The sequence below is a fragment of the Trichosurus vulpecula genome, chromosome 6, assembly GCF_011100635.1.
Source record: "Trichosurus vulpecula isolate mTriVul1 chromosome 6, mTriVul1.pri, whole genome shotgun sequence".
Classification (NCBI taxonomy): Eukaryota; Metazoa; Chordata; class Mammalia; order Diprotodontia; family Phalangeridae; genus Trichosurus; species Trichosurus vulpecula.
This window is the reverse complement of record NC_050578.1, coordinates 226,761,325-226,774,187: the sequence shown is the minus strand read 5'-3', so window position 1 is coordinate 226,774,187 and position 12,863 is coordinate 226,761,325. Positions and strand designations below refer to the sequence as shown.

Sequence of the window (12,863 nt, the reverse complement as noted above, 5' to 3'; positions counted from 1 at the left end):
ATGATGTGTATAATTCATGAGACCTTAGTATTAGGGTAGCTGAAGGGAATATACATATATAGAGAGACAGAGGGCACAGGGTGAGTTGAATATGAAGGGATGATATCTAAGAAAATAAAATCAAATTAAGGGATGAGAGAGGAATATAATGAAAGAGGGAGAAAGGGAGAGATAGAAAGGGTAAATTATCTCACATAAAAGTGGCAAGAAAAAGCAGTTTGTTGGAAGGGAAGAGGGGCAGGTGAGGGGGAATGAGTGAATCTTGCTCTCATCAGATTTGACCTGAGGAGGGAATAACATACACACTCAATTGGGTATCTTACCCCACAGCAAAGAAGGAGGAAGGAGATTTTAAAAAAGGGGGATGACAGAAGGGAGGGCAGATGGGGGAGGAGGTAATCAAAAGCAAACACTTTCGAAAAGGGACAGGGTCAAGGGAGAAAATTGAACAAAGGGGGATAGGATAGGAAGGAGCAAAATATAGTTAGTCTTTTACAACATGAGTATTGTGGAAGGGTTTTACATAATGATACACATGTGGCCTATATTGAATTGCTTGCCTTCTTAGGGAGGGTAGGTGGGGAGGGAAGAAGGCAGAGAATTTGGAACTCAAAGTTTTAAAAAACAGGTGTTCAAAAAAAAATTTTTTGCATGTAACTAGGAAATAAGATATACAGGCAATGGGGCATAGAAATCTATCTTGCCCTACAAGAAAGTAAGGGAAAGGGGGATGGGGGGGAGGAGTGGGGTGACAGAAGAGATGGCTGACTTGGGAACAGGGCAATCAAAATATATGCCATCTTGGAGTGGGGGGAGGGTAGAAATGGGGAGAAAATTTGTAATTCAAACTTTTGTGAAAATCAATGCTGAAAACTAAAAATATTAAATAAATAAACAAATAAATACATAAGAATTTAAAAAAAAAACCTGCATACCCTTTGACCTAGCAATACCACTACTAGGTCTGTATCCCAAAAGAGATTTAGAAAAAAAAAGGAAAAGGAGCTATATGTACAAAAATATTTATAGCAGCTCTTTCCTGGGGGCCAAGAATTGGAAATTGAGGGGATATCCATCAATTAGGGAACGGCTGAACAAGTTGTGGTACATGATTGTGATGGAATACTATTGTGCTATGAAAAATGATGAGCCAGATGCTCCCGGAAAAGCCTGGAGAGACTTGTATGAGCTGATGCAAAGTGAAATGTACTGTGTACAAAGGAACAACACTATTGTAAGAGGATCAGCTGTGAATGACTTTGGTATTCTCAGCAACACAATGATCCAAGACAACTCTGAAGGACTTAGGCTGAAAAATGCTGTCCATCCCCAGAGAGAGAACTGATGGTGTCTAAATACAGATTGAAGCATGTGTTTTTTACTTTCTTTATTTCTCTTGAGGCCTTTTTGGTATATGTGTTCTTTCACAACATGACTATTATGGAAATGTTTTGCACGCCTACACATACATAACCTATATTGAATTGCTTGCCTTCTCAATGTGGCGGTGGGGAGGAAGAGTGGGGAGGAAGGGGGAGAATTTGGACCTCAAAGTTTTAAAAACAAATGTTAAAAAGTTTTTACATTTAAGTGGGGAGAAATAAAATACTAAATAAAAAAATCTTTTGAAAGAAAGATAACAGCCTCTCAGCCGTCTGTGAACTCCTCCCTCACCCTGACCTTCTTTTCCCCTACATACATCTCCAGTCACAGCCTCTTTTATTCCAAACAATGAGAAACTGCTTTGGGGAAGAAGATATGTTAGGAGGCCTCTATTTCTGAGTAATCCTGGTTGGGTCAATGTTCCTTAGTGAGAGGATGAGACATTCCAATGAGAATGGAGGTAACGATGACCTAGATGTTCACATGATTGCACTAACCCACACCCTTTTCATTTGGAAAAGAAAATATTTGGGGAGGGGGAAGGAGGGAGAAGAAGGAAAATAAGGCGTAATAGTCATCAAATTTTAGAGTTAAAAAGGATCTTGGAAATGATCTAGTCAAGCCCCTTCATTGAAACCTGGAAAGGTGAGGTCACTTGTCAGGACGCAGTCAGGACTTGTTCCCTTTCCATGGTTTCACGCTGCTGGGTGGAAGAAAAAAAATGCTTTTTCATTCCCCAGATGAGATTCTTACTAGTTTCTCTCTTTCCAGCTCCAGGCTAAACCTGTCCTGTAGTTCCACTTGAGTCTGAAGACGTTTCTTCTCCTCTTCTGCAGCACGAGATGCAGCTTCTTCTAGCTTCTGTATAGTTTGGCAGAAATAACACAGAACCAAAAAAATGAGCTGTCCACTTACATACAATTTGGAGAACAGTAACACCATACACACTGTCTCTAATGAACCACTTAAATACACTGTAGAACATTCAAGCAACCTCATGAATCACTGGGCTTCAATGTTCTAAATTCAAAAAAATATAGAAATTCATTCTCTTTCAACTTCTATTTAAGAACTGTGTTTAATGCACATTCTTCCTATTCTAACAGACAGATCTGCTGATCATGACATCAAGTCCTTTACAATCTGAGTAAATGACACTAAATATTAATCATCAGTAAAAGCATAACATTCTTCTAAGAATAGCCCTATGCAGCTACTGTGTTGGAAGAAAGGGAAAAGCAGCTTCCTTGAAGATGAAATTACCTCATATGTAAGTTCTTAGGCTAATACTGTAAACTGGCAGGTAGCAGGCAATGCTGCCTTGCAAATTAACTTTTTAAAAAGTTAACAAGCCACAGGATTTTTAATCTTCAAACCTTCTATCTCTAAGAGGATCATAGATATGAAAGCCAACCCAACCAATACTTTTAAATACTCACCTGGCATAAAATTATTATCCAACCTAAGAAAGTGGCTGTAAGTACTCTAATTGGATCATCCCTCTGCAGAGGATATAGACTATAACTTCACAAGTGTGGTCAGACATTCATGTAGGAATGAATGAATGAATGAATATTTATTAATTATGTGACTATAACGTGCCAGGTACTGTGCTAGGTGCTGAGAATACAAAGACAAAAGGCAGCTGAGGGCCAGCCGCAGGCGGGGTGGGCAGCACGCAGCCCCCCGCCCCCCCCCCGGCTGCCCCCCTCCCTCCCACCACCACCCCCGGTGCATCCCGCCCCGCCTGCACCTTGTACACATCCCCGTAGGTGCCAGCCCCCACCCGCTGCAGCAGCTCGAAGTGCTCCCGGGGATCCTGCAGCGACACGTCCCGCAGCAGCGACATGGCCCCGGTGGCGGTGGCCGGCCGGCCCACCCGGTATATTCTCATGGGAGAGACAATACATATGAGGGAACGGTGGCCAATGATGGGAGGTTTTTCCCCCAGAAAGTCACAGGAATGGTGAGTAGAGCCACAGGATGCTCCACTGTCATGCCCCTCCTAGAAGCAACAGTAGCACTGATTGATCATTCCTTGGGCTAGATATGAAAACGGCACAGAAGAGGATGTATGCATAAGCAGAACTTCTTAAAAGCTGCTTGATGGCTCTCTGACATGGCCAGAGTTACCATTTTCCAGTGTCTCCCCACCAATCAGATGGTGAACTCAACCAGAGAAGCTCAGAGATCATCTGGTCCAGCCCACACCTGAACAAGACTCCCCCTCCAACATTCCCAACAAGCCATTACCTGACTGCCTGAAGAAGACCCCTCCTCCCTCATGAGGCAGCTCACTCCCTTTCTGAACAGCTCTAGTGGTTAGGAAGCTTTTCTCTCCAGAAAGCTACGTCACATCTAAATCTGTCTGTTCTTAGCTCCTACCCATTGGCTCTAGAGGGCAGAACTAATAAAAAAAAACAAAATGGGTTTATTTTCCCTTCAGTGTGAGAGAAGACACTTATCTTGCTCCAAGTATGCTAAATATCCCCATTTTCTTTAACCAATCCTATAGGGCAAATGTCTTCCCAACTGAATACAAGCACTCCAATTGTACTCTGAGCAAGGCAAAGTACACTGAAACTTATCCCCTTCCTAGTTCTGTCCATTAGGCTTCTCTCAATAAAGCCCAAGTCTGCATTTGCCTTTTTAGTGATTCCTATTAAGCTTATAATCCACTGAAAAGCCCAAACCTTCTTAGATGAACTTCAGTCTGGCCAAACCAGCCAAACAAGTGAAGCAGAAGGCTTCATGAGGCTACATGAGATGCCAGACCTACTTTCCTTTTCTAAGCTAGTTATCATCACGTTAAAAGACGCAAAGTTCTGACAATGGCTTCCTGGCACAATTCATTGTTAAAATGTGCCTACTCTTATGAAGATATTCTTCCTTTATAGGTAATACATTTACTTTAAAAACGTTATTTCTACAGAAAAATCACCTTGAAGTCTATGGTCTAAAGGCTCCTTATACACCAAAACATTTACAGCAGCACCTTTTGTAGTAGCGAACATATGGAAAACAAAGTAGTTTCCCAATGATTGGGAAATGGCTAACAAGCTGTGATTTGGAATGAAATGGAAAAGCAACTAAAAATTTATTATGTGCAAAGCACTGTGGGCATAAAAAGAACATGGAGACAGATCTTACTCTCAGGGAACTCACATTCTAATTGGGGAAGACAACACATAAAGGAAGGCTCATGCTCATGCTCACAGCAGATGGAAAGGCCAGAAAGACCTTGGGTAGGTAAAGCTGCAGTGAAAATGGCAAGGCCCAAGGGGGAGCCACGGCAAAGCAAATGGTCCCTACCAAGAGGACAGTGAGGAGAGTTCAACACTCAGAATAGAACAAGGCTCTGGGATATCTCCGGCAGATTTAAGGGTGACAATGTCCAAGTCAATATGCAAATGGAAAGAATAATAAACCACCTAAAACTGAATGCTGTGAAATTATAATTACCAAGCCTGGCTCCGAAAAAGAGATAGGAGAATGTGTCTGCTTCCCTTCTTCGCAGAGACTATGTGTATGGTACACGTCTATTTTTTATTCTTGTTAGAAGGGACGACTGGATGAGGGATGGACGTCCAAAAGTGGAGAGTAATATAAAAACAAAAGACAGCAATAGATATTTTTAAAGACCATCTATGTTTAACTAAGGAAGCACAGCACAGGGCTGAGAATCCTGGGCACTGAATTAAAGACCTGGATTTGATTTCTAGCCATGACACTGACGCCAGCCAAGTCATTTATCCTCTCTGTATCCATATTTCCTCGCCTAGAAAACAAAGATAATAATTCTTCAATTTTCAAACTTCAAAGCACTATATTAATATGGGGTATTAATTAAACACAGAATATGAGAGTTTGAAGGGATCCCAGAGGCCATTAGTCCCACCCAGAACTGAATAAGAATTCTTCTTGGACAAGACCAGCTGGCTCTTCACTAAGCGCTCTCATTTACTCTGTGTGTGTGTGTGTGTGTGTGTGTCTGTCTGTCTGCTGTTCAGTTATTTCAGTCATGTCAGACTCTTCCTGACCCCATTTGGGGTTTCTTGGCAAAGATACTGGAGTGGTTTGTCATTTCCTTCTCCAGCTCATTTTACAGATGAAGAAACTGAGGCAAACAGGGTAAAGTGACTTGCCCAGGGTCACACAGCCATTAAGTGTCTGAGGCCAGATTTGAATCTGGAAGATGAACGAGTCTTCCTGAATCTAGGCCTGATATTCTATGCACTATGGTGCCACCTAAGCTGCTCAGTGTGTGTACTTATTTTTATTTCCTTACGCCAAGCACAAGAAATTTTAACTGGTGCCCCATTAATCATTGAAAGCATCTAATGAAGAACGAACCAAGAAGCTCATTCTGAAACAAAAAATGGACCAGACTAAGGTGGCCTCCTGCTCCAAAAGGTGACCACACTACGAGCCCGAAGTTTGTTTAGTGTTTGTTGTTCTATTAACACAGATTCAGAAAAACAACATTACCGTTAAGCTATTTTTCCATTTTGTCTTGCTTTTTCTCAGTCCCACAACTTCCTCAAAACTTTCCCCATAAAGTGAAAAGCAACATGAGTGATAAAGTAAAGCAACAGGTTTTAAAGTTCAGAAACAGGTTGTTTTTTTCTCTTCACGTCTACGAATAATGAAATAATGATGTACATCCCAACCACAAGCACGTGAGCAAAAACCAAGAGCGAGGCCTGTTTAGAAAGTACTCTGGTGTTACCACTTATATCACCAACCATCTACACTATAAAAATTTTTCCCAAAGATGTTTAAATATAGAAAGTGATATCACAACACCTGGAGGCCCTGAAGGAGACTGAGCAGAATACAAGATACTACGACAAACGTCTCTGCCCTCTCTCAATCAAATAATTGAGAAAATAAAGTTCTTTGGTTTTCTTCTTTCATTGTCATAGCAAAGTAGAAAATTAGAGCTACGGCAAATACAAACTACCTTTTTTCTCAAACTCCATTCTCTCCTCTACTGTCCTTCCAAGGTTCCCTTTTCTAGCAAACAAAAACAGCAATGTTGTTGCTAATATTAATTTGCTTTCTCATAGCAGAAAGGAATCCTTGCTCTCTAAGACCATTTTCTTTTGTCTTTGGTTTCATTTTAAGGACACATATCCCCAGCCAGCTGGTCTTGTCCAAGAAGAATTTTTATTCAGTTCTGGGTGGGACTAATGGCTTCTGGGATCCCTTCAAACTCTCATTTTCTGTGAAGCCCAACTACCCTTTGCAAGCTAACACTATATTTGCCATTTCCTTTCCTGTACATGTAAAACTACCAAGGTGTCATCCAGTTTAACTGAAGAAACACCAAGGAGTCTATGTGCCAAGCCATGTGCTGAATATCGGAGAAATGATAAATGAAAAATTATAAGGGTCCTTCCTCTCAAAGAGCATAAAATTTAACGGAGGATGAGGGAGAGGGAAGGGAAAATACAGCATGGATACAAGATAAGCATCATATAAGGTAATATGTAATATTATAAGGACAAAGGAATGATCCAGATAGAATGCTCTGAGAAAACTCAAGGAGGGAAATTTTGTTCCTGATAATGATTTTCAAAGAAGGCTTCATGGAGGAAGTGGGGCCTGACCTGAGCCTTAAAAGAACATTTCAACAGGCAGAGACAGTGAAGAGGTCATGTATTCCAGGCATGGAGGGTGCTTTGCCCAACTGCAAGAAAGGAAGAGAAGGCTGGAGAAGAGTGAGCAGCAAGTACTTGTGTATGTAGGATATAAGGGGGACTGGTGTAAAATAAGGCTGGAAAAGTAAACTGGCACCAGATGGCAGAGGGCCAAGTGCCAGGCAGAGAAGTTTGTATTTCATCCTTACGGCCACAGAAAGTGCCACAGAAGACTTCTGAGCAGGGCTGAAAGTGCCCTTGGAAGCAAAAAAAAAGCTACTGGTTGTGTCATGACTGCCCTGGAAGGGAAATGCTGCTTATAAACCACTTCTGCTGCTCACGGACGGCAGGGCCCTGAAGCAGAAACAGCTATCAGAACAAGTAAAGCCATCCCAGGCAGAGAGCATCCTCCTCTTCTGTGGTCACTGGCAGAGCAACAACAGAAAGATGACTGATATGTTCTCTATCCACAAATGCAACTTCTCCGCCTCAGAGATACAGAATGTGCATGAGGCAGCTAAACTGTACAGAAACATGAAGCTGTGGCTGCTTGGGTGATGATGAGAGCTAGAGAGCTGTTGTCAAAATTCACAAATTGTTTCGGGTTCTAGTTTTCATATGTGTGGGCTCGAAAGAGTTAAGTTCACAATTACAGGAAGGGAGCGGCCATGGCTGGTGAGCAGTTTGAAAAAGATCTGAGGGTTTTCATAGATGGTGGCAGCCCAGTAATAAGGAGGTGACAGCCCCCTTGTGCCCACCAGTGGTAAGCATTCTGTTCTTAATAAACCGGTTTAATGAGGATGCTGAAAAGCTAGCCTGTCCCCATAGGAAGGCAAACCAGGATGGTGAAGACCCTCAAATCCATGTTATATGACGAGTGACTAAAGGCCTGGAGAAGAGGAAACTTCAGCTGGAATATGAGATCCGTTTTCGAGTATTTGAAGGAAATCAGAATATTAGAACGGATATATAGAAAGAGGATAAGACCTGTTCTGTTTCGTGTATATGTTGTTTCCTTCATTAGAACACAAGCTCCTTGAACGTCAGGGGCTGTTTCTGCTTTTTGTTTATATCTCCAGTACTTACCACAGTTCCTGGTATATATAGTTAATAGATGTCTGCTGACTAATTTATTGGCCTCAAAGGATATAACCAGGAACCATGGCTTTCGGTGGCCACGTAAGTTCTGTTTGGGGAATATTGAGTTTGACAAGACAACCAATAGTAAGTTAGTCAGGGATGCAGACCTAGGACTGAGAAGTTCCAAAAAGGGGGAGGAACCAAGATGGCAGAGTAAAGGCAGGGACTCACCTGAGCTCTCCCAAATTTCCCTCTGAACACTAAAATAATGCCTCAAAATGAATTCTGGAATGGCAGAACCAGTGAAAGGATGGTAAAGAAATTTTCTAGCCCAAGACAAGTTAGGTCAGAACAAAAGGTTTGTCTCACTGGGGTGACAATGGAGCACAATCCAGCAACAGGCCCTGGGGGTGGCTTAATCAACAGCAGTGCCCTCCAGAGCTCTCAGGCCACAATCAATCATATCCGACTCTTTGTGACCTCATTTGGGGTCTTCTTGGCAAAGATATTGGAGTGGTTGCTGTTTTTTTTTTCCAGCTTATTTTACAGATGAGGAAACTAGGCAAAGAGGGTTAAGTGACTTGCCCAGGGTCACACAGCAAGTAAGTGTGTAAGGCTGTATTTGAACTCAGAAAGATGACTTTTCCTGGCCTTCCAGGCCTAGCAGTCTATCCACTGAACCACCTCACTGAGATAATCACTTAGATTTCTCTAAAAGCATCCATTTTAACAGTCTGATTCTTTAGGATTGCTTAGTTGTTCAACTAAGCAATTAAATTCTCAGTCAAATTTTATGAAATTAAAATAAGTGTGATCCCATGATATTTATTAAAGCATTATGCTTTTCAGAACAGCTTCCCTGGAGCCCTAGAGGGTTGTTAGTTTGACGTTTTTTAAACCAAAACTTTAAGATTGTTATGGACTCTACACCAATTTCCCAATACTTCTCCCTAATGCCCTAAATCTGCCACTTTGACTCTGGGCAAGTCGCCTAGTCTCTTAATGTCCTCACCTGTAAAATGAGAGAGCTGAACTAAATCATCCCTAAAATCTCTCTCAACTCTAAAACTCCAATGATCCTAAAGACAAGGAACTGCCACACACGGACTATAGCTCCTTGCACCTTTCTACCCCAAATTACGGCTCAATTTATTTTGTATGTATTCCATGTTTTCTTATGTATGTGCATGTTCTCTCCCCTAATGGAACAGAAGCTCTTGAGGGCAGGGGCTGTTTGACTTCTGGATCCCCAGGGCCACGTACAGCGTCCAGTCCACAGCAGGCGTCTTTTAAATGCTCATTGACCGAGTATACAACATGGTGAACTCTACATGGACGGTGTCACAGGTCCTAAGAAGTGCATGTGTTTTATATCAAGGAAGCTGTAGTCGTAAGCAGCTGGCTCTTATATTGAAATATTAAGGGCCCAGGGAAAGAAAAAGTTGATGCTGGAAAATCAGATAAGAATGGGGAAAAATGTGATGGTGTCTACAAGGCCAACAGGATGAAGTCAAGAGAACCTCTTCAGCAGAGAGACTTCTAAAGGAAATTAAAGAAAAAAGCCCCCTCTGTAGTGGAGGTGAGGAGTTGGAAGCTGAGAAAAAGAAGACAAATATTACATCAACAGACACCACTCTCTGGACAACCTAAATGAAGGCCCAACACATTAGCGTGCACGTCGATAATTCTTTCTAAGTTACTGAAAGATGAACTAGAAACAAGAAATGTATTTATTCATGGCACAGTATAGTCTCCACCCAAAATCAGCCCCAGGAACTTTTTTTCTAAATGACATATCAGACACAAAGCCTTCCTCTTTCGGGCAGCCTTTCCCAGTCTCCCTAGCTGCTGAAGCTTTACCCTTCCATGTACCCAATCTATCTCATACGAACCTAGTTATTTATAGGCTGACTCATTAAAAGGTAAGCTTCCTGAGGGAAGAGACATTTTTTTATCTTTCTTTGTATCTCTAGTACTTAGCCCAGCACCCAGCACAGAGTACAGGTTAAATAAAAACTTTTCACCTCCCCAAGGTCAACCTTTCAGGTCAATAACATGGTCTTACTATGCAAAGATCCTTAACTTTTGGAATGTTTGACAGCTGCCTTTGCACAGTGGTCTGTGTGTGTCTGCTGTAGGCAAGGTTGACCAGCAAGCCCTCTTGGCAATTCTCCCTATCCTAAGAAGAAGCCTTGGGCCCAGGGAAGGGAAATGATTCGCCCAATGTCATGAAGCTAACGAATGATGATAGAGCCAGGTTCTGGCCCAGGCCCCACCCCAAGTCCAGGACCCCACTGATCAAACAGGCACAGCAGTGCAGGCACACTCCCACCTTTCTCACTTGCTCCAGTTCCTGCTGCTTGTTCTCATTGGCAACCTGGAGCTCCTTCATTTGCCTCTCCAGCTCCTCCTGCTCCGCCAGCATCTTCTTCCTCAGCTCCTTCCGTCTCTGACGGGCTTCTTTGTGAGGAGGTGGACTGCCCAGCTTCAGCAAGTGCACAGTAGAATGAATGGCTGGAAAAGGAAAAAGAGAAATGGAATAATCATTACTCTCTGCTACACTAAACACTTTAATTGTGCCTGGTAATATCTCTTATTAACTGTTTCCCCCAGAGTTATTCTAAAAACTCTAAGAATCTAAGGCATTCCTTTGTTCCCTTAACCCTGGGAAAGTAGGTCAGCAGATGCCCTGATCCCAGCATGGGCAGCAACAGGAACTCTCTGACCTCTCATTGGCTCTCCTATATTTAGCATTTTCTTCCGTTTGTGCTCCCTTCATATACTCCTGCCAAGGATGAAAACTACACAGCATCTTCAACAGCATGCAATCCTCTCTGATTCTATAGAGAATGTTCACATTCCTTTATACTGCCATCAATTCTATGCTTCAGAATCTGCTTTCTCTTCTAAAAAGAAACATTCTGTTTTCTCTTCTTTGGACTGGGAATGACAGAAGTGGTGAAGAAGGAACTGAAACCCAAAATAAATGTGACAGGGTACAGCAATCTACTCCCCTGGTACCCTGTTGACTATCTCCTCACTTTAACCTTTCAAAGTAACCTTCCCTGGCTACCTTTCCCTTCTATGCATTGTTCCCTCTAGAATGAAAGCTGCTTGAGGGAGCTATCTTGTTTTCGTATCTGTGTCCCGGTATTTAGCATAGTGTTTGGTATAAAGCATTAAAAATGCTTTTTCATTCATTTATTCATAAAAGAGTACCTAACAACACTCAATGCCTGGTTCAAGTCACCAGACTGAAAGGCATTATATCTTACAGCACTGGAAGTCCAAGCAGAGGTGACTATAAGGCATCCCTGGTCTTTGAGACTCTAAGAGTGAAAAAAGCAAAGAGCGCAATCTATAAACTAAAAGCAAATAAAACTGACTTCCAATTTTGCTTTGACTAGATAAAGCCCATCCAGAAGAGGACGACGAGGCTGATGAGACCGGAGAACTTGCAGTACAAATGCCACCTGAGGGATCGGAGAAGGAGGACATTGAGGAGGGAACACGCATCCCTCCAAAGCATCTGACGGGCAGAAGACGGATGAGATTTGTTCTGCTGGGCCCCAGAAGGCAGAACAGGGAACGATGGGTGGAAGCTACAGAGGCAGATTTAAACTTGATGCAAAGAAAGCAGTCCAAAGATGGAGTGGGCTGTCTCAGGAGGTAGTAGCTCCCCTCACTAAAGGCTTTTAAGTGGAAGTTGGATGGCCACTTGTCAGCAATGCTGAGAAAGATATTCTTTCTGTTTTGTTTTGAGGAGGCAATCAGGGTTAAGTGACTTGCAAAGGGTCACACAGTGTCTGAGGTCATATTTGAACTCAGATCTTTCTAACTTCAGGGCCAGTGCTCTATTCACCGAACCACCTCTCTGTCCCTGAGAAAGAGATTCTTAATCAGCTCCCTTTTGAGTAGGAAGGCTGCTGAGGTCTCTTCCAACTCTGAAATTATGGGATTCTGCATCAGAATTAGCCACAGTACCCTCTCCCCTTTCAAAAAAATCATAAGCTTCTTTTTGTAGGATTCATGTAGGTGCCTAGCAGGGAAATCCTGGTAGAAACAATGGTAAGAAGTTGGGAAAAACTGAGGGAGGCTTCCTGGGTTTCACCCCTCAGGGTGACATGCCCCACAACTGTTTATCACCTAGGCATCACCGCCAGTTTTCACTCAAGCCTTCCTCACTCTCTCATAACAGCCCAGAATTTTGTAACTGAAACAGGAAACCAAGGAATGGAAAAACCAGAATCTTCCTCTCCCATCAAGTCTCAGAAGAAGGCAGTCAGCTGATTCAGATAAATAAACCTCACCGACACCTGCCAGAAGGTCTTCAAATAATGCGACACTGGAAGTTATTCAACATGTACCCACTTGTACTCTCAAGGGATTCAGTCCAAATTTTTCAAAGACCTTAAGGTAACAAGTATTCCCAATGTAAAGCATTCTTGCATCTTTTTGCTTTCCTTATTGCTGTGAGCTCAAACTAGACCCTTCTTTCTGCTTAGGTGACCAAGGAGGAGAATGCCACATCCTTTGCAGATGATGAGAAATCTCTGGGTGAATTCCTCCCTCAGTACAATTTCCCCAAATATATTATGTAAAAGAGACCGAGGGAAAATAAATCGAAGCTCTAAGTCCCAGCTCGCTCTTCTCATCCATTTTCTCCCACGTGGAAGCTCAGACTTGTGTGTGTGTGTGTCTACTCTGCATCTCCCTCACGCCAGGCACAGGGCTCTCCACCCCACAGGTACTTCATCA

General features: G+C 42.6%; 1 protein-coding gene across 1 annotated transcript in view; it reads right to left on the bottom strand.

Annotated features, from left to right (window-relative positions):
- The window catches only part of SWAP70 (switching B cell complex subunit SWAP70), an 87,664-nt gene that overhangs the window by 15,048 nt on the left and 59,753 nt on the right, over positions 1-12,863 (bottom strand). The window contains exons 7-8 of the mRNA XM_036763898.1: positions 10,438-10,619; positions 2,137-2,244 (exon numbers count right to left, since the gene is read on the bottom strand). Of these exons, the coding sequence (XP_036619793.1) occupies positions 2,137-2,244; positions 10,438-10,619 (290 nt within the window). The remainder of the gene's footprint in view (positions 1-2,136; positions 2,245-10,437; positions 10,620-12,863) is intronic.